Source organism: Pteropus medius, unplaced genomic scaffold, assembly GCF_902729225.1.
Source record: "Pteropus medius unplaced genomic scaffold, Ma_sr-lr_union100, whole genome shotgun sequence".
In the NCBI taxonomy this organism is placed as follows: Eukaryota; Metazoa; Chordata; class Mammalia; order Chiroptera; family Pteropodidae; genus Pteropus; species Pteropus medius.
In genome coordinates this window covers 2139881-2163904 of record NW_024345479.1, presented here as the reverse complement: position 1 = coordinate 2163904, position 24024 = coordinate 2139881, and the positions used below count along the sequence as shown (strand labels likewise).

The 24024-nt window shown below is 46.2% G+C and overlaps 1 protein-coding gene and 1 non-coding gene across 7 annotated transcripts in view; both read right to left on the bottom strand.

The window, feature by feature from the left end:
- Positions 1-860: 860 nt before the first annotated feature.
- Positions 861-24024, bottom strand: part of MED24 (mediator complex subunit 24) — a 29236-nt gene continuing 6072 nt past the window's right edge. The window contains exons 1-27 of one of the 6 annotated variants that reach the window (XM_039873578.1): positions 22945-23050; positions 22394-22582; positions 22227-22309; positions 14831-14869; positions 14409-14482; positions 13829-14061; positions 13628-13684; positions 12091-12202; positions 11782-11932; positions 11378-11491; positions 10845-10892; positions 10327-10409; positions 9955-10041; positions 9398-9509; positions 8752-8930; positions 8186-8223; positions 7650-7732; positions 7097-7275; positions 6883-6982; positions 6516-6691; positions 4369-4633; positions 3780-3961; positions 3509-3599; positions 3066-3156; positions 2075-2155; positions 1594-1742; positions 861-1413 (exon numbers count right to left, since the gene is read on the bottom strand). In XM_039873578.1, the coding sequence (XP_039729512.1) occupies positions 1297-1413; positions 1594-1742; positions 2075-2155; positions 3066-3156; positions 3509-3599; positions 3780-3961; positions 4369-4633; positions 6516-6691; positions 6883-6982; positions 7097-7275; positions 7650-7732; positions 8186-8223; positions 8752-8930; positions 9398-9509; positions 9955-10041; positions 10327-10409; positions 10845-10892; positions 11378-11491; positions 11782-11932; positions 12091-12202; positions 13628-13684; positions 13829-14061; positions 14409-14482; positions 14831-14869; positions 22227-22309; positions 22394-22523 (3054 nt within the window). In that variant the 5' untranslated portion in view covers positions 22524-22582; positions 22945-23050 and the 3' untranslated portion in view covers positions 861-1296. The other 5 variants (XM_039873582.1, XM_039873579.1, XM_039873581.1 and 2 more) reach the window with 5 other exon arrangements.
- LOC120611337 (small nucleolar RNA SNORD124) lies at positions 7811-7914 on the bottom strand. The gene has a single exon (XR_005655133.1). It is a non-coding gene; the product is annotated as a small nucleolar RNA SNORD124 (small nucleolar RNA).

The window sequence follows — 24024 nt, the reverse complement described above, 5'->3', positions numbered from 1 at the left end:
TCTCTCCCCTGTCCAGCTCTGCCTCTGATCCAGCAGGGAGCAGCCTCATGCCAGCCGGCCACTATCCTGTTTGTCTCAGCGCGTGGGCTGAAGAGGCTGAGCTCACAGATAGGGAGGGGGTGAGGTGTGGAGCCTGGAGGGGCTGCTTCACACCTCAGGTCTGAGGCATACCTCTCTGTGCTCTCAGCTCAATATAGTTGTGGTTCCCAGGTGCCGCCCCCAGACCCAGGGAAGTCCAGATGGCCAACCGGTCCCGTTCCCCCTCCCAAGGCTTACCCCATTCTCATCACCTCTCAATTCCTTCCCCACATGGCTCCCTGGAAAGCAGGGTCTGGCTGAGCCAGGCTGCAATTCCCAGGTGTCTGGCTCAGGGTCATCTCTCTCAGGCCAGCCACGAGGAAATCAGGCTTGGAGACCTGCAGGGCAGGCCAGGCTGGGTTAAACAGGGCTCCTGCTCCTCAATGCCCCCAGTGCTCTTCTGGGGGACAGATCAAACTCCAGGCTAGTCAGACTCTGGGTGGGTTTGGGGGTTAGGAAACATCAGAAGAACAGGACACCCTACCCCAACGCCAGTGGGGCCTTTAGCCAAAACCTCACCCTTTCTAGTGTAGGTCTAACATGGGGGTGGGGGCAGACAACAGGCTGGTGCTGACTCCTTATCTCCCAAATCGGGACTGAGGAAGGGAAACTGCTCCCATCGCCCTCCCTGCCCCTACTGAGGGGACGGACATGGACCCTGAGGCCAGGCCTCTGCCCATCTCTATCCCTTCTCAAGCACAAGATGAGCCTCTTCCCCGGCCACGGCAAATGAGATTCCAAGACACTGTTCTCACCCCCGTCGGACACAAGCATGGCAGCACTTACAAAGGGATACACAAAGGTCTTTATTTACAAGTGAGCTGAGGTGAACTTCCCTCATATATTACAAAAAATAAAACGTACATATACATACATATACACACTCTGTATCTATAAAGTTCCTCGGAGGTAAATCTACTCTTGGAAGAGGGCAGGTGCACGGGAGGGGGTGTGGTGGCGAGACTGCCCTGAGCAACGGAATCGGGCTGCTCACGCGCTTCAGGTACTGGCAGTAGGGAGAGGAAATTATGAAAGAGAGAGACTGAGAGACGTCTTAAAGGTTAGAAGTCAGGGACAGGGGAAAGATCTGGAAACTAACAAAGGGCTCTTACATCATGTGGATATGAGCAATGATGTCTCATCTTCCCTCGTTGTTCTCTCTTGAAGTGCCTGCGGCCGAGACCCTCCCAGAGGGCCCCTGCGGCCACTCCTGACCCCTCAGAGTGCAGCAATGGCTTTGGCAGCCACCTGGCGGCCCAGCGGCAGGCTGAGGTCCGTGATGGCCAGAACCACCTTGGGGCTGGACATGGCTGACACCTTCACCAGTTCCGATACCTGCCACAGACAGACAGCTGCTCACTGGGGCTACCTCGTGGTGGGTGCGATGTCGTGGGAAGAAGGGGGCCCCCTCCTTGCTCTGAGGGCTAGACGCTAAACTCTCAGCTCTGCTAAAACATGCTGACTCCCTCTGCTCTAGCAGGTGAGGCTAGCCTTCTCCTGACGAGAAGCACTCACCGTGGTAAAGGGCATGAACTGCAGGATGCTGCCTCGGCTGCCCTGCTCCAGGCAGTCCACACACTCTTCCATGAACCACTGCACAAACTGGGTGTGGGGGCCGGCAGTTCGAGACCCCAGGATGGAGGAAATGAGCAGGAACAAGTTGGCTGTGTGGGATGGGGGGAGAATGAGAAGAATTCCATGAGAAGGTCTGAGAAGAGGTTAGACTCTGGGAGGAGGGACTGAAAAGGAAAAAGCAAGTACTAAGAATGCCCCCCAAACTGGGGCTGTCAAATAGAGGAAATGTAAAAGGAAAACTGGAGGTGAGTCAGAAGAGGTGCTAAATGGGAGCCTGAGGAAGACAGGAGAGCCAGCAAGTAGGTGAGATGGAGGACACGGGTGGGGAGATGTGGCAGAGGTGGCAGAGGGCAGCAGGAGGCCCGCTGCCAGCTGGTGAGGCCTTAGCTGCCGTTTCAGGGGTAGGGGTGGGAGGACTCACCCAGGACTCGGTTCAGTGGGTCTCTCATGTTAACAGTGTGGAGCTGGGAGGCCGACAAGGAGCTGCTCATGGACCGGTCAGCTGTGGGGCCAAACGGAGGGAGCACTAAGGAAACAGCCTCCTCTATTCAAACCACCTTTCCCAGGGAAGCCCTGGCCCATCAGGTGTGAAGCGCCTGCCCAGGGAAGGTCCTTGGATCCAGAGTCACAGAGGAGCCAGAATGCAGAGATCCCCATAGGGAGGTGAGAGAGAACACACACTGGCGAGCGGCGCCAGGTGCCTATCTGGGGGCTGTACATGGACTAAGCTGTTTAATCCTCACATGTCCACTTTATGGATGAAGAAAACAAGAACTCGGATTTGTTAAGTACCTAGCCAAAGGTCACAGGGTTTGTGGGCGGCAGACCCAGCACCTTTCCTCTGCTCAAGCACAGAGCTGGTTCCCTAGTAATTAAAAAGGCCTCAGAAGAAATCTCTAGAAACAGGAAAAATTAAATGCCACAGGAGCCCTTGGAAAAAAGAGGTAACAACATCTAGGGAAGTTGGGTAGGGGACGGGGGGTGCTCTTCAGGCAGGAAGAGTGGGGAGCAGGCCCAAGTCCCAGCCCAGGCCTGCTCCAAGCCTCAGGGCCTGTTTCAGGGGAAGGGAAGTCAGAGCTGGTGAGTCAACAGCACAGACTGTGCCCAAGGCAATGAACTCCCTTGGGTAGCCTACCATTGCCTCCACCTCGGGGTAAGTAAGGGGTTGGGAAGGGCCAGCAGTGTGCCCCAGGCTGGGACTGGATCCAGGCAAAGGACCCTCAACCCTGAGGGGCAGACTCATAGTAACCTTTGGTCCTTCCAGGGGTACAGACCACTAGCCTACAGGGAACAAAATGGGACAAACTGCCACACTCTCTCTGACTGGCCAACAAGGATGCCCACAGCTGCCGACCAGTGCTAAATAACTGAGGCCGGAGTTTCCAAGGAAGGGAGCAGCCCGCCCCACTCACTGGGACTGCTGGCGTCTTCCTCATTGGAGCTCAGAAGTCGCATCAGCTTCGAGGGCTGCATGTCATCCAAGGGGAAGAGGCTGAAATAATCCTGGAGGGCAGGAGACTCGTGATCACCCATTCCTCGATCCCCCAAATTCCCGTATCGGGTAAGAGGACTGAGAGCAGATGGGAGTGGGGAAGTGCCAAGTCCATACAGGCCTCAGTCAGCATCTTCAGCGCGGTTGTCTTCCCTCTGCGTCTCAGTCCCTCTCCTCACCCCCTTCAACAAGCCTCGCGAGATCCACTCACACAGTTAACCCTGCAGACGAGTGACTAACAGGCTACCCAGGGGCAGGGAGGTGCCTAACTGCCTTTGCCTGGGAAGGAGCCTCTTACCAGAAAGGGCTCAGGAAATGTCTGCTGCACAAACATATGAACAAGCGAACAGAGGGGTCCCCTACCTCGATGTCTTCACGGTGTCTCTTCTTTTGGCGGGAGGACGCCTGACCCTTGTGGGAGGAATAGGAACTTAGGGCACACCAGACGGCCAACCTGGCAAAGGGTTCCAGGAAAGGAAGTAAAATCAGAGGGGCCCCAAAGGGGGTTTCTGTGCCAATGGTGATCAGGCCCCATCTGACAGGGCCTCCGCACAGCCCAGCTTCCCTAGGTGACCCCAGGTAAGGGCACCCAACTTGGGGCTGCAGGCACTTGAGGCTCTATAGAGAATCCTACTTGGCGAGAGCAGTCCCAGGGGGGTCCATGAGGCTGTGCCACTTGGAAGAGTCGGTGAGCAGGCCAGGCAGGATGTGGCCCAGCAGGACCAGTGTCACCTGCTGCATGTCCAGGCAGAAGATGGAGTAGAGCAGCTCCACTGCCCGCAGAGTGTGCTCCTTCCGCGTCTCCTTTAACAGTTCCTAGATGGGCAGGTGAGAGGGGATTTAGGAACTAGGGGCCCTGACTGTGGCGCTCTGACATCCCTGCCACTCCAGCCCGGCTCTCCGGGAAGGTACGCAGGGAACCCCAGCTGCTGCTCCAGCCTTCCCTCTGCCTCAGAGCCTCTGGCCAGAGCTACCTGAGGAGGCAGCTCCCCTCAGAGTCCAGGAACTTTCCAGGCCAGGACCAGCCTCTGTATTCCTAGGAATCTTCTCGCAGCATTTAAGAGGCCTCTCAGAGAGGCCTGGCTGACCAGGCTGAGTGCTGGGAAGTCAGAGGATGGGACTGAGTTTCATCCTATAAGGTATTTTCTCAGATGTCTCCTGGAGCCTGAGATACCTGCTCTCTCAGCCCATGGTTCTGGCTCTCACCCACCCACCCCGGGTACCTTAATTAGGTTGTTGCAGAACCAGTAGACGCCTCCCATGTGCAGCAAGGTGTCAAAGATGTGGATAGAGCGACTGTCCACCCATCCCTTCTCCAGCACCTTGGCAAATATGTCTGTTAGCACCTCCTTGATGGGCCGCTTAGGGGGTAGCAGGTTCCAGTAGGGCATTGTGTCCATGCCCGGGGATGGGAACTTGATCTGTGTAGCTGTCTGCTGCAGCACGTCAGCACACATATGCTCCAGGATCGAGCTCATGATCACCACCCTGGGGGAGGGGGAAGAGGACCTGAAGCTCAGGCAACACTGGGTTCAAGAGCCAGGCTGGAGAGAGGAAAAAATATCTAGGCCAGACTTTTCCCAGGACTTGGATTACGGAAATATTTCTGGGGAATTAACCCCATTCTATGCTGAGGAAGGAGACAAGAGGAATCCGCAAACCCCTAGCAGACCTGACTCTACCAGTTCTGCTCCTGGCAGTACTCTCACCTGCTGGACACAAAGCCTACTGCGGGGGAGCTCTCCTCCCCCCGGTTACTCCAGCAATATATTCATATTTTCTCTCTCCATCTTCTGCCATCCCCCAGGCCTAGCCCTGCCAATCCTGACATAAATAAATACAATCACTTCCCTCTGGGCTGAGTGCTTGAGGGGTGTCCCCGCCCAGCCTTGGCCTCCTCCCAAAGTAAACTGTTACTTCCAGGACAGGGGCCCAAAGTCTTCCCCATAGGCCTCTTCCTGGCCCTCTGTAGCTGGGAAAACATAAATGTATATCCAGGGATTTTCTCATGAAGAGTCCTCGACCGTGAATACAGACCTAAGTCTGGGTGCCAACTGCTCCTGGAATGCTAGGTGGCTCTGGGAAAGTCACTGTGACTTTCTGAGTCACTTTTTCCACCTACATGGTGAAGACACAGATTTCCCACTACTCCCCACCCAGATAGGAATCGGGGTACTTAGAATGGAGAGGAAACACTCCATTACTTGTTGGGAGGCAGATGATGAGGAAAGAAAGAAAGGAGGCAAGAGAAAAAGAGGAGATGAGATTTCATGGATCCTCCTCACCCTCATTTCAGCTCAATCTTCCACTTCTCCCTTCTAAGAAATCCTAGTGGCTACCTTGTGAGTCATCACTCACAACTCACCAGTTGGTTCATAGCCATGTTAATGGCAGCACTATTCACAACAGCCAAGAGATGGCAGACGCCCCTGTGTCCACTGACTGATAAATGAATAAGCAGAACATGCCATATACATACAACAGAATATTATTCAGCCTTAAAAAGGAAGGAAATTCTGTGCTATGACACGGATGAACCTTGGAGATATTATATGAAAAGAAATATGCTAATCACTAAAAGACAAATACTGTATAATATCACCTACATAGGGCACCTAAGATAGTCAGATTCATAAGAATAAAAAGCAGAATGAAAGTTATGAGAAGCTGGGGGGAGGGAGAAACAGGTGAATTGTTGCTTAATAGGTACAGAGTTTCAGATTTCCAAGATGAAAATTCTGAAGATGTTTCATAAAAATGTAAATGTACTTAACATTACTGAACTGTACACTTAAAAATAGTTAAGATGGAAAATTGTGTTATGAATTTTTTTACCACAAGTAAAAAAAAAAAAAAGCTACTGAATGGGTAAATGAACCAATACCACTGAACTCAACATAGCTAAAGTCACCAGGGAGGTTCTCCAAGCCCCTGAAAAGCCAAGGCAGAAAAATGTCACAAAAGATAGTCAGGTAGGATGTAAGGGTATGTAAGGTGGGGTGGGTAGGTCCAAAGCCTACAAAATCTACAGACAGGCTCATAGTTCCTAGACAGTGACACACTAGGATAATCACTTTGTTCTTCTGGCAAGCTAGTTCTACAGAACTGGACCTCCCTGAGGGTTTGTTTGGGGTCTGTATTATGGGACACGCAGATCCTGGATTAGAAACACTCCCGGCACAGAGATACACACTAACTGTTACTGAGTCAGCGAGTGAATATGTGAATAAGAATGTGAGTGAGTAAGTGAGTGAGCAAGTGAGCAGCATGTTCAGGAAGGTGAAAGACGAGGGAAATACTGGTTGCTGGAGGTGCCGACCTCTCACGACAGACCTGTGGGGTTCCAGAAGGGAGGGGCCGGGTGACTGACCTCTCATTGTAGAACTGCAGGGTGTTCTCACTATACAGTGGCCCTGCCAGCTGGCGTATCATCTGCAGCGACTTCTCACGCTCATCCAGTCCCAGCATCCGCACGTGGGCCACAAGCCAAGCCACAGCACACACCGCCAGACTGCACACCTTTCCCTTGATATTATCTGTGATTTTCTGAGAGAGGGAAAAGCAGTGACTGGGGCCACTATCTCCCGTCCCCTGGCTATCACTATCCCCATCTTCTGAGGGCAGCTAAGTGTAGCAGGTGGAGTCCTGGGCCACATTCCACACCTCTTTTCACCACGAGTTTGATTTTCCCTTTACCTGGGTAGGAAAAGAGAAGGTTGCTGGAAAGGTGGGGCTACCTGGATGGACTCGAAAGCCAGTACGCCATTCTCCCAGGCATTGAGGATTTCCAAGATGGCCGCTGAAATGCTGAGACAGGCTTCGTGCCAATTCATCTGCCTGCAAGGGGGCGAAGGCAGGAGAAAAATCACCACAGGGGAGCATGAAATGGGTTGAGAGGGACTTGGTGCTGTCCCCACCACCACCCTTGGAGTAGGAGCCCAGGCCACTGACACCAGCTTCATCTCGGAGGAGTTGTTGAGGAGGGCCACTAGAGACTCCACTTTGGTGGAGTCAGGCCGGAAGCAGGGGTGGTCAGGGTTCAGGATTTTTCCCTCCTCGGGCATGCATGTCTGTATCCAGGTCTCAAAGAAGGGCACCTCTGCTCCTGTGCTTGATTCGGACATAATCACCTGGAAAAAAAAGGAGGAAGGGTAACCAGCCGAGAAAGGATAGCACAGCACCCTGCACCTCAGTTTCCTGCCCCCACTGCTTTTCCCTTCCTAGCCTGAAAAAGTGGGGATAAATTGGTCTAAATGAGAATGACGAGGGCTATGCTGCCACCTAGTGGTTAGTGTGAGTGTGGCACTGAAGGATTAGGGATGTGACCAGGGGGACAGCTATTGACTTCTCCTGGGTGGGCACCTGATTTCTATAGCTGCACAAGTAATGGACTTGGGTGACTGAAAGGGGGTAGGGGGTGAGGTGTGGAGAGATACTGGTTGCTTTCTTCCCCTTTGCTCCGCCCACTTAGTGCCCCTAATCCCCCTGCTCTCCTTTCACTCACCTCTGAGCCATAGGTCTGGGCCACATGGCACAGCATAAGGAAGGAGATGTCAAAGAGTAAGGCTCGAACTGGGGCTGCTTTGGCTGTGAAGAATGAAAAGGCTGAGCCCGCAGCTAGAGCAGGGGCCTGATGCCCTTGTCTGGGTTGGGAGGGGATCAGGATTCACCTCAAGGAAGGTCAGAAACCAAGTGGCTCTTTCAAAGCTCTGAGGCTCAGAATCCTTTTCTTGAGTCTCAACTGGGACATCATCCCTTCCTTGGAATCAAAGACTCCTGATACCTTCCTTCAATCCTCCCCGCCTGCCAATATCCAACCAAATCATAAGGAGGAGAGAGAGTGACAAAGGGGTGGTTACAGAGAAAGCCTTTCCCCAGCATTGCCCTCTCTCAAGTGTCCCCAAAAGCTTCATCAGTCATTGCTCAGGGGAGAAAACAGCCTCCCAGGATGAGCGAAGGCACCCTTTTCCATCCCGAGCTCTCCCTCCACACCCCTCTTTCAGTGTCGACCAGGCCTGGGGAATCGCAGAGTTGACTTACTGCTTTCTTCACTGCCGTGTGTCGTGAATTCATTCAAACTGTGGAAGGAATGGAAACAAGTCACATCAATCAGGGCAAGGGCTGAGCAACAGCTGGGTCAGGGTGATAACACCCACTCGGAGAGGCAGTAGAGTCGGAATTACATGTTAAACTTAAAATGAACACCATGGCTACAGAACAAAGACCTCTTACTTATTTTTAAAAGATTTCCAAGGCCTAGAAGATGGCTTGCTGAATAGAACAATATTCTACATATCCAATTCCAGGTCAACCAAAAAAAGTCAACAGAATTTGAGAGGCCATGATTAATAACTGGACACACACCAAATCCCTCCACACCAACTGTTTAATGTCTTGTTACCTCCTCAAATGCCTTCACTTTATCCTCAGCTGAAAAGAGGCTTCATGTCCAAACAACTGGGCCCCTCCCAGAATCTCCAGCTGGGATGCTCTGCTTTGGCCTGGGTATGTATGGAGAGATCTAGACCCCAGGGCTCATCCCTATCCTGTTAATTCCTCCTTCAGGGACACCTCCCCACCCCGGTCGAGAGCTCAGCCTTCCTTACTTGATGAATTTCCGAGCGAAGGACTTAAGCTTCCCAGTGGCTGCAGCTGCAGCCAGCAACAAATCCAGACTCTTCCCAGAGAGCATGTGGCCCAGGACCCCCAGCAGCCCCTCTGGGGACTTGGAGTGGTCTGCATCCATCGTCTGGGGACACGACAGGAAATCAAGTCCTGAAGAACACTGAAGACCCCCCCAGATACAGCCTAGCCACAGTCTCTCTGTCTCCATTAAATAGTACACCGTGACCTGCAATTTAATCTGTCTTTCTGATTCCAATCCGAAAAACAGTTCCTAAAATCTATCCTTGCTCTCCGATCCATTCCTCTCAACTAAATTGGGATGATGGAGTTGGGGTTGGGGTTGAGGTTGAGGTGGGCAATGTCACTGCTACGAGTCTCCATTGTTTCCACATGAGACAATCTAAGTGAAAGCACCTACCACAGTGCCTGGCTTACAAGTGATGCTAAACAAACATTAGTTTTCCATGCTGGCTTCCCTTGCCTTCCCCTTTTCTCTATTTCCAAAGTAACTATGCATAAAAGCCAGCAGAGAGAGAGGTGTATAGCCTCGCTTATTTATCTGGAAATAGAGGGAAAATTAGAAAGCGGGAAGAGATGATCCTGGTGGTGAAGGAAGGGCCCACTCACCTTGAGGATGTTAGTGACAGTGGGCTCCGCGCGGAGGATCAGCCCAGGATTGGGCTGAATGTTGGCGTTTTCTCCTGCTTTTGGCTGGGGTGCATGCTCCCGGTCTACTGCACTGTGGCCATAACCAGTAGGCCAAGAGAAGAGGAATAAAGGTTAATTCTTGATATGCTCCCTAGAAGCAGAGCACAGTGAAGGTAGGAGGCACATAAGAACCTTTGATGTCAGGGTGACGTTTATGAAAGTGTATCCAATATTGCAATTGCTTCAGTTTGTCATTGGTTATTACATCTATTTTGAAAGTTTAAAATCAAAGGAAGATTTATAACTTTGGCTTTGATCACAAAGGAGGCTGAGAGTTAAGAGTGCAGAATCTAACAGAGCAAAACCCTGGTCTACAGAAATCAGTGTTTCCTATTCCTGGTAACCCTAGGCCTGGTGCCAGTCACCTGCAACCTAAACTCTACACGGGAGAGGAAAAGGCACCCAGCAGCCCAGTCTGGACACGAGAGAGGGAGGGCAAAGGGTCCCTGAACTGGTCCTAGGGGGCTTACACTTACCGCTTGGCCATAAGGTTGTTCACACTGGCTTCAGACAGAAGCCCTTGCTTTCTACATTCTTGGAGTAGGAAGTCTGTAAAGTCACAGCTGTGAGGGAAAAAGATGATGAGGGGACTGGGCACAGACCAAGAGCAATGGGTCCCGGCCCAGTATCCTCCCTCCTTTAGGATGATGACTGTTTGGAGCGCCAGACGGAAGGTAGAGGGTAGAGGGGCTCGGGCACTTGGCCACTACGAGGCTGTTGCCTCCTGCTCCTGCCAAGGACAGTGAACAAGGAGACAGTCCCTTGAGGTTTATCTGGCACAGAAGAGCAGTGGAAGAGCCCAGAACACCTTCCAGTAGAGTGGGGAGGGTGAGCAGGGGAGTTCGTACTTGCAGCGCTGGTCAGCTTTGTCCAGCAAGGGTGTGAGCTTCAGCAGGAACTCAAAAGCACAATTGACATCTTCGGTAAAGTCCTATAAAGAGCCAGAAACTACCATCTGGTTTCTATGTTCTCCTCCACACCCCCAACTGCAATGCGGGCTCATAAGGACATTCATCTATGGATATAAACACCTACAAATTGGCCGTGCTGACCCAATGACTTCCAGTGACTAGATGGGGATAAGTATGGGGCACCACTGCTCTCTGCATGGCCACCTTGGCCCTGATCTTCTCAGGCAACCTTGCCTCCTGAACAGCCGGGCTGCCTTCTGTCTGGAGACTGGGTGCCTGTGCATGATGCCCGCAGATGCTCAGGTACACACACCTGCTTCCCTTCCTCTAGGCACAAGACTGCACAACTGCCCAGCTAGGGCCTACATGACCCCTCCTTTACCCTTGTTTCTCCAGGGCGGAAACAAGAATTCATCTGCTACCATGCCCTGCCCCATCTCATTTCTTCAACTCACCTTGTCCCCATGAGAATATTTCTTCAATTTCACCAAAACCTGTGGAATCTAGAGGAGAAAAAACAGGAAGCACAGTTCTTCTCTTTCACCCAGAACTAAAGGCATCCCCTCCAGCTCCCTGCTCTGGGCAGAGAGATAGGAACATTTGCCCTGGAAGTGAAAGCATCCTTAGAGCCAAATCAGAAAGCTGACAGGTACTCAAGCACCTGGTGCCCTCAGCCTACAGGACACAGGGACCCCGCTTCAAAGCCTGGGGCCTACTTCCCTGGCTCCCATAACTGCCCTGCACCAATCTGGATAACAACTGAGCTAAACAGCACCTGTGTGATCAAAAACAGCAGAGGCCTGCCAAGTGGACTAAATACGGCCCTGGGACTTTTGGACAAAATAATCGATGGAAACTTGCGCTGGGGGATCTGGCAGCCTGGGCATGACGCCAGCAGGGAGAAACATGGGGCAAAGGTCCAGAGTGACATTGCTTTTCCTGAGAACCATTCCTAAACTGCTCTCTGCTGCTCTCATGTCCCAGGTACCTTGAGGAAAGTGAAAGCTGTCCACTTGAGCTCTTCTGTACCCTCAGGAGACTCGATGAGCCCCACAAGGCAAGCTTTCCAGATCTCCAGGACAAAAAGCGGGGTGGGGATATGCTGTGGGAAGACCCAAGGGTGAGGCATAAGGGGTGCCCCATCCACCCTTCATCTTCTGCAGGCCCCTAGGGATCAAGCTAGGTCAGAGACTATGAAGCAGACACTTCTCCCCACTCTCAATGTGAGAACTAGGACATCAGGTGAGATGGCCGAACCATGTGGGCCTGGGATCCACTTTCCACCACAAATAGGAGAAACCCTGTTTTCCTAGAAAGACTAGAAGAATCCTCCCTCCTGCCTCCAAATGGTCGGCTGTCTTGGGGACAGAGAAGCAACTCTGGCCCTCCCACCTGCATGCGTTTCACCATCATGAGCTGTTCCACCAGGGGCTGTGTCTCGCCTGTTAGGTTCATGGTGCCCTCAAGCAGGACCAGTGCGTGGACGGTGGGGAAGCCAGTTTTGTGTGGCTGCTCAGAGTGCACAGACAGCATGGTGGGAATGCTGAGGGGACAGATATATGGGGAACAGTGTTTGGTGAGCTAGAAAGAGTTGGAGAGGAGGTGAGAGCAGAAAGGTCAGGGCCAGGTGCCACATGATCCCATCCCCACCTAGGGCCTTTCACCTCTCCCTTCACCCCAATTGCCTTGGGAGCCGGGTACCTCCTAATGAGTGTGCCACACTTCTCAGCCTGGCTCCGGAGCTGGGGGTTGCTGAGATTGGCCAGGATCTCTCCAAGCTTCAAGAGAGAATGCTCAATGGCTGTCCAGGAGGCTGGTGGAAAAAAGGAAATGCAGAAACTGATGGGAAACAGAGTAGAGTGAGAGACTGGCCCCTAACTCCTGGCCTTTGGCACCCCCTGAGCCCACGAAACCAAGCAGAGAGGCTTCCCTTAAAGGTGACATGAAGACTGAGGGCCTGGGGGCAGCATGCACTGTTTCTATAGAGGGGGGTACATGCCAACAGTGAAGCCCCTAGAAACTATTCCCAGAGGCCTGACTTCTAGGAGATGCGTACAGCTGACTTTAGAGACCAAGTGTGTCCTAACACAGGCAGTGGTAGAGGCAGGGTCTGGGAGGTGGGGTGGTGGAACCCAGCAGCCCAAATAGGGAGGCAGCCACAAATCACTTCTGGAGTGAGCTGCCCTTGCAAGTGGCCATCACTTTCCACCCTAGTCAAGCTGGACTCCTCCACAGCCTTCCGTCTGGGCCTCTGCTCTAGCTGCTCTCCCTTCTAAAATGCCCCTCCTATTCATCTTCACCCTCCAACTCTCACTATCCTTCAAGTCTCTGTTCAAGCCCCAACTTACCCAACTGGTCCAACCCATGGATCTCTCCTCCTAAATGCCTGAACTCATGGTCTATACCGCATGATTTAGCACTTAAATATAAGTCACTTATCCTAGTTACAATTCCAGAGGGTCGAATGATGAATAATGGCACCAACTAGCCCATTAACCTCCATGTAGCACACGGGAGAAAAACCAAAAAAATATGACCTGAGATCCATTAAAATTAAGTTAAATATCCATTCATTTTTCAGCCAACAAACATTCGTTGAGTGCTCAAGATAGATAAGAAACTGTCATAGCCCATTTTTACATAGTGGTCACCTTTCTGGACTTTTCAGAGGCAATAAACCATATTTTGAGAAGTAATAAATATAGTAATCCTATAACAAGTTCTTTGACCTGGTCCTGAAGACCTGGGGGTAACCCATTCCAGCATTCTCATTGTGGGGAGAACAAGAGATCCTTAGGTGGTTCGAAGCCACAGCAAGATTGTGGCCTTTAGGTCCATGCCCAGAATACCAGAATCTTCCCCGCCACTAGGTGATCTGTCTGACCTCAGGCTCCAGAGGGTTCCAATATTTAACATGTGCACTTGAGTCAAGGGGTGCATGGCACAGCAGGCCTGACAGCTGACAGGTCTAGTGTTTAAAGGGGTTTTAGGCAATGTTCAAACACAAGAGACATTTTTTTTCAGATGATCAGTAACAGGGAGACAAACACAAGGATGGATGGTGTGCTTGTCTTGTCCTCTAATTTTTTCCATATATATTACATACTAGTCTTGCTCCCCACTAGCATGTATGCTGGTTGAGGGCAGGGACCCTGCCACATGCTGCTTCAGAAGCCCCCCACCCCCCGCCCCCAGCACCTGGCACAGTGCTGGGCATACAATAATGCTCAGTAAATACCTGTTGGTTGATTGGCTCGGGTGCCACCCTGCCCAAGTCCCTGGGATGTATGCAATGCTTATGGGGAGAAAAAAAAGGAAGTGGGATGATTTCAGATCCTCCTGGAAAAAAGTGGGATGCCATCCTGCCTCTCCCCTCTCAATTAAAGAACTGACTATGGGAGAAGTGGCAGGAGGGACTCAGGGGAACTAGGGGACATACAGGCCTCCTCAAGTTTGGCGATGTGGAGCAGGGCCCGGTTCTTGGTGCTGCTGAGGGTCTTCTCCAGGCGCTGCAGGCACATGGCAAGCTGCTTCTCCCCAGCGGCTGGAGTGCCAGCCTCCAGCCCCTCCTGGAGCCGCTCCGCAGAGGCTGCGGTGCAGCGCAGCAGCCAGTGGAGGGCGCTGAGAAGGGCCCGGCACAGCCCGATACACTCCTCTGCTTTGCCATGACAGCTACCGGGAAAGGATGCAAAATCAGTGTCTGCTCCAAAGGCTGAAATCTGACCCACACCTATGTTCCCCAGAGTGCCTGGAACTCCCCTACTAGAGAAGAGAGTTGGAAAGCTAGCAAAGTCTCAGGGAAAACAGCCCCATCGGCTTCCACTGGACAAGATTTCAAATGCGCTACTCCAGATCTAGCAGCATTTTTGTCCTAAGGAAATAAATAGAAAAGGATGGGGATGGGTGGGTGCAGGTGAGCAGTTTGGAAGAAGTGCAGGAACCTAGAGTTGGGTTCAGTCTATATACTCGGGGCTTTTCCTTTACATTAAGCTAATGCTGCCTCCCACCCTTGCCATTACCTCAGTCGGTCACAGAACATGTCCATGATATCCAGCAAAGCCTGGACACACAGGTCTCGGGAAAAGTCATCAAACTGTGGAAAGAACAGTGGTGATGCTACGGAATGCCCCAGTCAACTCCTAGTCTCACAAATGAGGCAGATGGGACATTCAGGATTCCTGCTCATCTTTCCACCCACCTCAGGTTTCAGACTTGGAGTTCTTTCAACATTGGAAACTGGCTCCTAAATTGCCAGCCCCCACTTCCCGGGATGCTCCTCCCTCCAATGGAAGATAGCAATGCCAGCCAGAGACATCATGTGCTGCCTGGCCAGCCTCAGTGGTCACATGATCAGAGCAGTCAAGGAGGTGGGGCCCCCTCTGTCACTACCGTATCTCTAACCCCTGCCCCCTACCTAGCTTGTGAGTGGCAATGGTCATACCTTACTGATAGCTGTGAGGACAGAGGAGTAGGACACCATCTGGAGGGAAAGAAGACAAATAAAAGTTCAGACAACTAGTGTCCCACAGCTGAGAGAAACAAACACTAATACTTAGAGCTCCTGCAGCTCTCCTAAAACCTTAATTCCTTTCAGATGCCTTTTCAACCCATTAATAGAGAGGCAGTAACACTAGGCATTGTCCCCATTCCTCCTTTTAACAGACTTACCACAAATGACATCATAAGCATAAACCTACAGAGAAGATGATTTGGGGGTATTCAAAGGTGACATGTCTCACGTTCACATGCCACTCATTGCCCACTATATACAGGTTTAACTGACTACCAGTGGACAGAAGAATGGACAAGAGTCAGGTTATGTTCCTGTACTCCTACAATTTCTATCAAGAGTGATTTTATTTTGACAAATACTAGAGACAAGCACACATTTCCTGCAATGACTCAGTAGTACCTGTACCTTGAAATAGGCAGTGAATTTTATTATACACACTCTTACTCATTTCTCTAGGATTTATTCTCTAGAACTCCTCCAGGATACCTTCTCTGACCAACTCAACCTCCCACCCAAAGCTGAAGTCCTTCCTCTGTGCTCCAAGTAATCCCCTATTCCAATTGTCCCACAGCAAGTGCCTGCTGCTCCCAGCAAACTAGGAGCTCCTTGAGGACAAGGATACTTTTTACTCAGTGATCCTCATTAACTTGGTGATAATGTTTGTAGAATGAATAAGTAAAAACACATCCTTACATCAACATTTCCCAAAGTATCTTCCAAAGCTGCACTGTCCAATAAGAACGCTCCTAGCTTCATGTGGCTTTTTAAATTTAAAGTTTAACAAAATTTAAAATTCAGTTCATTAGTCATACTAGCCACATTTCCAGCACTTAAAGTCCACATGTGGCCAGTGGCTACTGTATTAGTGCAGATATAGAATATTTCTATAACTCTAAAAGTTCTACTGGATGATGGTATTCCAAAGGTTCCTAAAGATGTTAAGAAATTTTGTAATACAATACTGAATGTCAACTGTAATTGAAAAAAATTTTAATTAAAAGAAATTTTAGGAGTGACGTTAGAAACATGGTGGAGTGAGACATCTCCAGATCTCTCCCCTTGAAATAACAATAAGTTGAACATCTAAAAGTCAACAAAAAACACCCAAACTGCACAGCTCATTTGGGAAGACTTATCAAATTCTACTTTCTAATATATCTATTGATTTTACCCGACATTTTATTATAAAACTTTCAAACATAAAGCAGTTGAAAGAAATATGTAGTGAAACATGTATACTTATTACCTAGATTCTATTTATAAAATTTAAAACTTATATTTATTGTATATATGTTTCAAAAAAAATAAAAACTTGTTCTCTATCAAAAAAAAATTTATGCACACAAAGAGCTTCTGCATGATATGAATTTCAAAAACTCTGAAATAAACATATAAAGAGCTTTTTTAAAGTAAGGGTTCTTTTAGTAAAGAGCTTTCTTTGCTGTAATACTTCTCTTAATCACAATACACTTGTATACGATGAGAATTGCTAAAATGACTAAAGATGAAGCCAGCAATACTTTTCAAACTTATTTGACTAAGAAATCTCATTTAACAAGTATTTCCAAAATATGTTTTGAAAAATTCCAAGAGTGAGCTTCTTGAGAACAGAAATAGTGTTGAATTTATATGTTTCTCTGGAACCTAACCTGGGGCCTAGTAGATGGTAGACCTTCCAGTTTTATTGCTTTGCATTGAGGAATTCTAGTAACTAACATTCTGGAAAAAATTTACCTTAAAATGAATTTCTATTAATAAAACCTACTCATCACCAAAAGATTAAAGATATAGTTCAAAAGAAATGTTATCCTGAATGAAATTAAACCCTACAGAAAGTCTTCTAAGTTGTCATATGAAAAAATTATAGCATGCTGATAAAATGAGTAATACTATAGAAAAGTTAGAATCGTATACTCAAAATCAGTGGCAAAATACACCAAAATAAAAAAGAACACAATGACAGAAACTATCAAGATAATTACCTGCCTCATGAGTTATCTTCACTAGAAGAACAGAAATTTCCAAAGATTTAAGAAAGCTAAGTCAGCCTCAATGACCTTAGTATGGTGAATTTTACATGCATGGCAATGCCTTCCATGTCTAATTTCTTCATCATGTGAACAGACTGCTCTCTGTTCAGATATCTTTAACTAGTATTCTTGAATAAACAGGTGCAAAACACACAGAGGACTTAAATACACAATTAGTGTTTAGTGCCACTCTCAGCAGGACGTAGTGTGAAGCCAATGCTAGTGTCTGACAGTGATCAGAAAGTTGGGAGCCTGCCTAGGCAGGATGACCATAACGTTCCGGGTGAGTGTTTGTTTATTTATAACTGATGTCCCCATAGCAAGAGCTTGGCAGAGAACTGAACTTTGCAGGATACCAACCTGAAGGGGGAGCTGGATGTTCCCACTAGAAATTGACCTTTAACTATCAGAAGAGAAACCCCCATTTCTGTATGTTCTAAGGGATGACATTGGTTATAATGAGTATATGTGGTCTCCTAATTCAGAATTCCGTTCAGTAAATTTTTGCTAACAGTATCAATAAAGCACTTCTACTCCAGAGAGTTCAAAATATTTTCCACATGCTGAACTGTTTTTCGCAGAAAGGTTTAACCCATTCCAGTCTTAATATATCTATCAACATAAAAGCTCTAAACTACCACCAGACTGAGGATAGAGACTGTCTGTGCGGCCCCCTGCACACCTGGCCAGCCCAGACTGACCCCACAGCTGTTCTCTAATCTCCTCTACTTTTCATATTCAGCTGCTCCTAAGTGCCCTCTACATGCACAGCACTGGACCAAAGAGCCTCTTGACTCTGAAGGAAGAATAAATTACTAATTTTGCATAGCACTTTGTAAGTCATTAAGGTCTTTAATGTATATTCATTTTTCTCTTACTGTTACTTCAGCCTCTTTCTTCTTTTTGCCTTTCCCATCGGTGTTTATACATCTCAAGATTCTTCTATTTTTAAATGAACTTCCCGCAGATCCCACATTTCTAATTAACTACCACCCTCTCTCTCCTGCTCTTCACAGGCATGAGTTCTCCACACTCACTGTCTCGACCTCCTTACTTTCCGTTCGCAATTCAACCCACTCCAATCACTTCTGTCCTTCCCACTGCATGAATCTTCTCATTAAGCTCATCAACAAACTCATGTTGTTAAGCTCCATAAACACTTGATTCTGATCTCCCAGCAGCATGTGACACCAGGAAACATCTCTTCATTCTTCACTTCTCTCCTTCCTTGCTGAGCTTTTTTGATATCACCCTCTCTTGCTTTTCTTCTCTCCTCACTGACCCCTTCTTTGCAGACTTCTATAAGGAATTCTTTTCCTGTGTGTTCCTTAAATGGGATGGGTTCCTCAGGAATTTGGCTTAGGTCATTCACTTCCTTGCTCATTCTCCACACTCTCTCTGGGCAATCTCGTCCATGCTCATAGCATCAATTACCATCTGCAGTTGATGACTCCTAAATCAACAGCTCTAGTCTAGATCTCTCCTTCTGAGTTACGGACATTTATGTTCAGCTGCCTACAGAGTATCTTCTCTGATAGCTCATACAGGCACCTTAAACATAACAAGGCCAAAATCAAACATGTCATTTCTACCCCTCGTCTGTATCCCAACCATAACAACAGTTGTACTCTACACCCACTGTCTCCCTACAATCCATCATTCATCTAGTCCTCCAAACCAGAAACCTAGACACTAGCCTGATTTCTTCCCATGCCTCTCATCCAGTTAATGACCAAATCTTCTAAATGCCCCTCCCTAAATTGTTCTTAAATTCATCTTTTTTTCCCTGCTGCTACTTCCCAAGTCTATGCTAGTATCATCTCTTACCTGAATCACTACAATAGCCTAAATCATGGAAAACTATGGCTTGCAAGCCAAATTTGGCTCATCACCTTTTTTTATAAATAAGAACACAGGCATGCCCGTTAATTTACATATTATCTATATCTGCTTTCAAGCTATAATGACAGGAATAGTGGTGACAGAGGCCATATGACCTGCAAAGCAGAAAGTATTTACTAATCTGGTCCTTTACCAGAAAAAATATGCCAGACTAAATGGTCTCCTTGCTTTCTGTCTTACACCCCTCCAACTCATTCTTTGAACTACAACTAAAGGATTTTTCTAAAATTAGTCCACAAATTTCCCAAATCCACAAAATCAAGGAAATCCTAATCAAAATATAATAGGATTCAAATGAACTCAACAAAATTGATTCTAAAATTCATCTGCCAAAAAAAATAATAATAAAATAAAAAAGCCTGAAAACAGCCAAGAAATTCCCCAAAAATAGAACAACTACAGGAAGATTTGCCTAGCCAGACATCAAACATACTACAAAGGTATAGTAATTATAACAGTAAAGTACTGGAAAAACAAATATATAAATGAAATATACTAGAATGTCAAGAAATGGACCCTTGTCCATAAGGGAATTTAGGGATGACAAAGAATGGCCTATCCAATAAAGACAGTTAAGCCAACTGTCCATCTGTTTGGAAAAACAAACAAACAAACAAACAAATAAATAAATTTATTGAAAACAATAAATTTTCAATGTATTAGACAAAACGAATATAAAAATAAAAGCAAAGTGTTGGCAGAAATTAGAGAAGAATATATTTTGATCCTTGGTACAGGGAACCCCTTATGCAAGACAAAGGCCATATAGGAAAAAAAATGTTTAATTAAATCTGAGCAAAAACATTGGTATGCCAAAAAAATAATATCACAAGTTTAAAAAAAGTGATAGAAAAAAATTTAAAACATACATAACGGTTAAGGATTAGAAGATAGATTATATTAAAAGACACTTAAAAATCAGTAAAAATTCTTCCTGGGGTGATGAAAATGTTCCAAATTGATTTGTGGTGACAGTTGCCCAACTCCAAATATACTAAAAACTAGTCAATTATATACTTTAAATCGGTAAACCATATAAGTCCATGATTTATATCTCAATAAAACTGCTACCAAAAAAAAATTATATACATAAGTAATTCACAGAAGGTATACATATAAAAACATGCTCAAGATCACAATCATGGAAATACATGATATAATGCAATGTTATTTTCTGCCTCTTTGGAAAAAATCTTAAGATTCTCTCCAGGACTGGCAAGGTATAGGGAATACTGTCAACACTACGGAGGAGTGCAAACTGATACAATCCTTTTTGGAGAGCAATTTGCAGAATCTACTATAATTTAATATGTGGGGACTCTTCAAATCCTAGCAATTCCATTTCCAAGTATCTATCCTATGGAAATAATCCCAGATATGCAGAGAGGTAAATGTAAGGATGTTCAGTGCAACACTGATTATAAAATAAAAAATTTAAAACAACCAAACTACAGTACATATGGAACATTATACAGGAGTTAAAAAGAATAAGGTAGATGAATATGTGCTAACATGGAAGCAGATATGATGCCAAGAAGATAAAGTACAAGAACCATATGCCAACTGAGGATGCTATTCAGCAATTTTAAAAAAGAATGAACTACTGATACATACAATATAAAGCTTAAAAACATTTATAGTAAACAAAATAAGAAAGTATACAGAGTATATACTATATGATTCCATTTTTATGAAATCCAAAAATAGGCAACATTAATCCGAGATAAGAGAAAATATTTAGTGGTTGTAAGAGGATGGACTAGAAAGGGGCACAAGGGAACTTTCTAGGAGAATGGAAACGTTCTGTATCTTATTTTGGATGTTAGTGAAATAGATATATACAACAGCTAAAACTCACTGAATTAATCTTAAAAACTGTACATTTTATTGCATGTTAAATATATATATGTGTGCATATATACATATGTATAAATACATGCTATCACAACATTCCTCCACTTAAAACTGTTTAAATAATTACTCATCACCCTAGCATGAAGTCCAAATTCCTTAGCATCACCCACAGGTCCTTTATGACCTAGCCTCTATCTTCTCTTTCTACACAGTCTCTTTGAAGTGCTAGCCCAGCAGTTACCAAAATAAGGTCCAGGGACTCCTTGGGATCTGTGAGGTCAAAACTACTAAGATGTGATCTATCTTTTTCACCCTTATTCTCTCACAATTTTACAGTGAAATGTCCCAGAGGCTCCAAAACATGTAAAATAGTATATAATTAAATGTGTCAATAATTAGAATATTTGTATAACTCAGTAATGAATATTTTCCAAATGACCAATTCATAATATTATAAAATGAGGCATGCATGGGTAAAAGACCTATTCAAAAAGCAAGAGAGAGACCAATGGTAATGCAACAGTATAAAAAGTTCATTGATGTAGTTTCACATTACCTGTTAAATTTTAGTGTAATATCAAAGAAAAATATCACATTTATCTGAAAAGCTTAATAAAATACTCTTCCCTTTTCAAACTAAGTATCTGATGTGTGAGGCCAAATTTTCTTCATATACTTCAACCAAAACGGCCTATTGCAACAATTGAATGCAGAAGTAGATATGAGATTTCGACTGTCTTCTATTAAGCCAGACGTTAAAGAGATTTGCAAAAATGTAAAACAATGCAACTTTCCTCACTAATTTTTTTGTTGCTTTGGAAAATATAGTTACTTCTCATTAAAATGTTATTTATAATAATATGTAAAGGGTTTTTTTTGTTAATTTCAAATACATGAATATTTTTTAATTTAATTCCTAAAATAATAAATATGAATTGATAGCACATATAAACAAATCTTCTGTGGGAGTCTTGATAATTTTTAAGAGTATAAAAGATCCTGAGATGAAAACGGCTGCTCTAGCCAAACCAAATTATTTTCAGCTTCTAAATACCATATGATTTTTGTCTCCCAGCCTTTGTAAATGCTTTTGCTTTGTACCCTGATCAATCTGCCTGGCTAACTCCTACTCAACATTCATGTCTTGGTTTAAATATCACATCCCCACTGATTGCTCAGACTGGATTAGGTGTCCCTCCCATACACTCCCATAGTCCTCTGTCTTAACCTACATCATAAGCCCATCCTGTGACTGACTGACTGCTTATTTAGTCTGTATTACCCAGTGAATTCTTTGGGTGCTGGGATCAGATCTTGTTCACAGTCATATGCCTGGAGCACAGTCTGGCACATATAACCATTTCTGAATATTTATTGACAGAAAAAGTTAATGTAATATTCGTTATAACCAATGAAGTATTATTCTGAAAATTGAGGCTGAGAGAAGTGGTGTGTTTAAACAAATGCACCTAGAAAGTGTGAGCTCACAATTGTACTCCAAGTTTTTTACCTTCACTGGAATAGTTGGGGCAGTTTACCTGGGAACTAATGGCATACTTCAGGTAGGACAGGATGAGAGGATTGGGGGAAGGTCCAATCATGGCCTGCTCCAGTAGGGCTTCTGCAAGGGGGCAAAGTAAGACTATGTGGTTACAATTTTTCTGGGTTTAGCCCTCCCATCCTTCCTTCCTACTTTACTTGAGACCTGCTAGGTTGAGAATGTCCCAGGTGGCTCCTTTGGGAAAAAATTTCTTCATGTTGATTGCCCACTGGTAGTCGCTCCATCGCTCCTTCCAGGCTTGCAAAATGGCTTGCTTCAGGTTCACCACCTTCATGATTTCACTCTGAGGAGGCGAGGCTGGCAGCGGTCAGCTTTGAGATGGGAGAAGTCGAGCTAGAGCAGAGGAGAGGAGATTCCGAGGAAAAGAACAGGGGCGGGTAGAATTAAATAGAATGGAGAAAATACAAGATTAAGGGAGGCAGAAGAACCAAAAAGGAAAAAAGGGGAAGATGAGTGGTAGGGATCCTGTCAGGTTCTTCCACCCTGAACCATCCTTCCTTAAACTGGAGCTAAGAGGGGCTCAAAGGGGCTTAATACAAAGAATAAAAAGGACGTTGCCTAATTTCTCTTAGCGTCCCTCAGCCACTACCATCCCAAATCTAGATTTTTGCCCCCCATTTCCTCCACCTTCCCCAATCCTAAAACTATAATTCCCTATTTCCTTTTCATCCACCACCTCCCCAAATTAAGCCTACCGGACAATCTAGTTCTAGGTCCCAGGTGTCGCCATTTTGGCACTTATCAAAGAACTTATTTTCTATTGGCTGAGAGTAACAAACATAAACCAATAAGAATGAAGCAAGACAGGTCATGCCACGATGTCTTCTGGGAATTGTAGTTTTTCAGACTGAGCTAGCGTGGAAGGTAAGGAACTAAGCCAGTCAATGCGCATTGTTTCTCTCTAGGGAAGGACACGTAAGAGCTGAGGCATTACAGGGACTCAGAAGACTGAGGCGGGAGGGCTCCCGAAAAGCGGCTCGCAGTCAGGCGTCGCCCAATGACGTCACTGTCGGTCCGGCATTTAAATCATATTCCGACACTCTTTCATTACCCGCTAGTTAGTAGGCACAGCCAGGGTGTGGCGTTCGTTCAGCAATACGTTTTCTCTTTCCTGGCCTTTTTTGTTTTCCTAAACCTCTGGATCTACCAGAGTTCTCATTTCTACACCTGTATTCCAGAGGCGACATTAAGGTTCCTGTCATTTACATACACATCACCACTTCACCCCCAAATCTGGCAGTCCACCCAGAAGCTTCTGGCCCTGCATACTGCTTGAATACAGAGAGAAGTAAGGTGGAAACTGAGATTAAGGTTATCAAAAATGAGGAAAGTCTAAGAAACCGTGGTCGCCAAGAGAGCCTTAGGAGACATGATTAAATGTAACTCGCTATCCTGGATGTGATCCTGGAACAGAAAAAGAACATTAGTTGAAAACTAAGAAATCTGAATACAATATGGACATTGGTTCATAACAGTGTATCAATATTGGTTCGGTTTTAATAATTGTAACAAATTTACCATGATAATGTAAGATGTTAATAAAAGCAGAAATTGGGTGTGGGGCATATGGAGACCCTCTATTATCTTCGAATTTTTTCCTATGTTTCTAAAAGTATTCTTTAAAAAAAAAAAAAGTTTATTAAAAACAATGCGATGTTTTATACCATAGACCGTATAGTAGATAATTATGTCCACGGCTTCAGGCATTGGCCCTTCTTTCCCCCTCAGTGAGAAGCCCAAAAGCAAATGCTACCCACTTCTGGCTCCCATGTTGG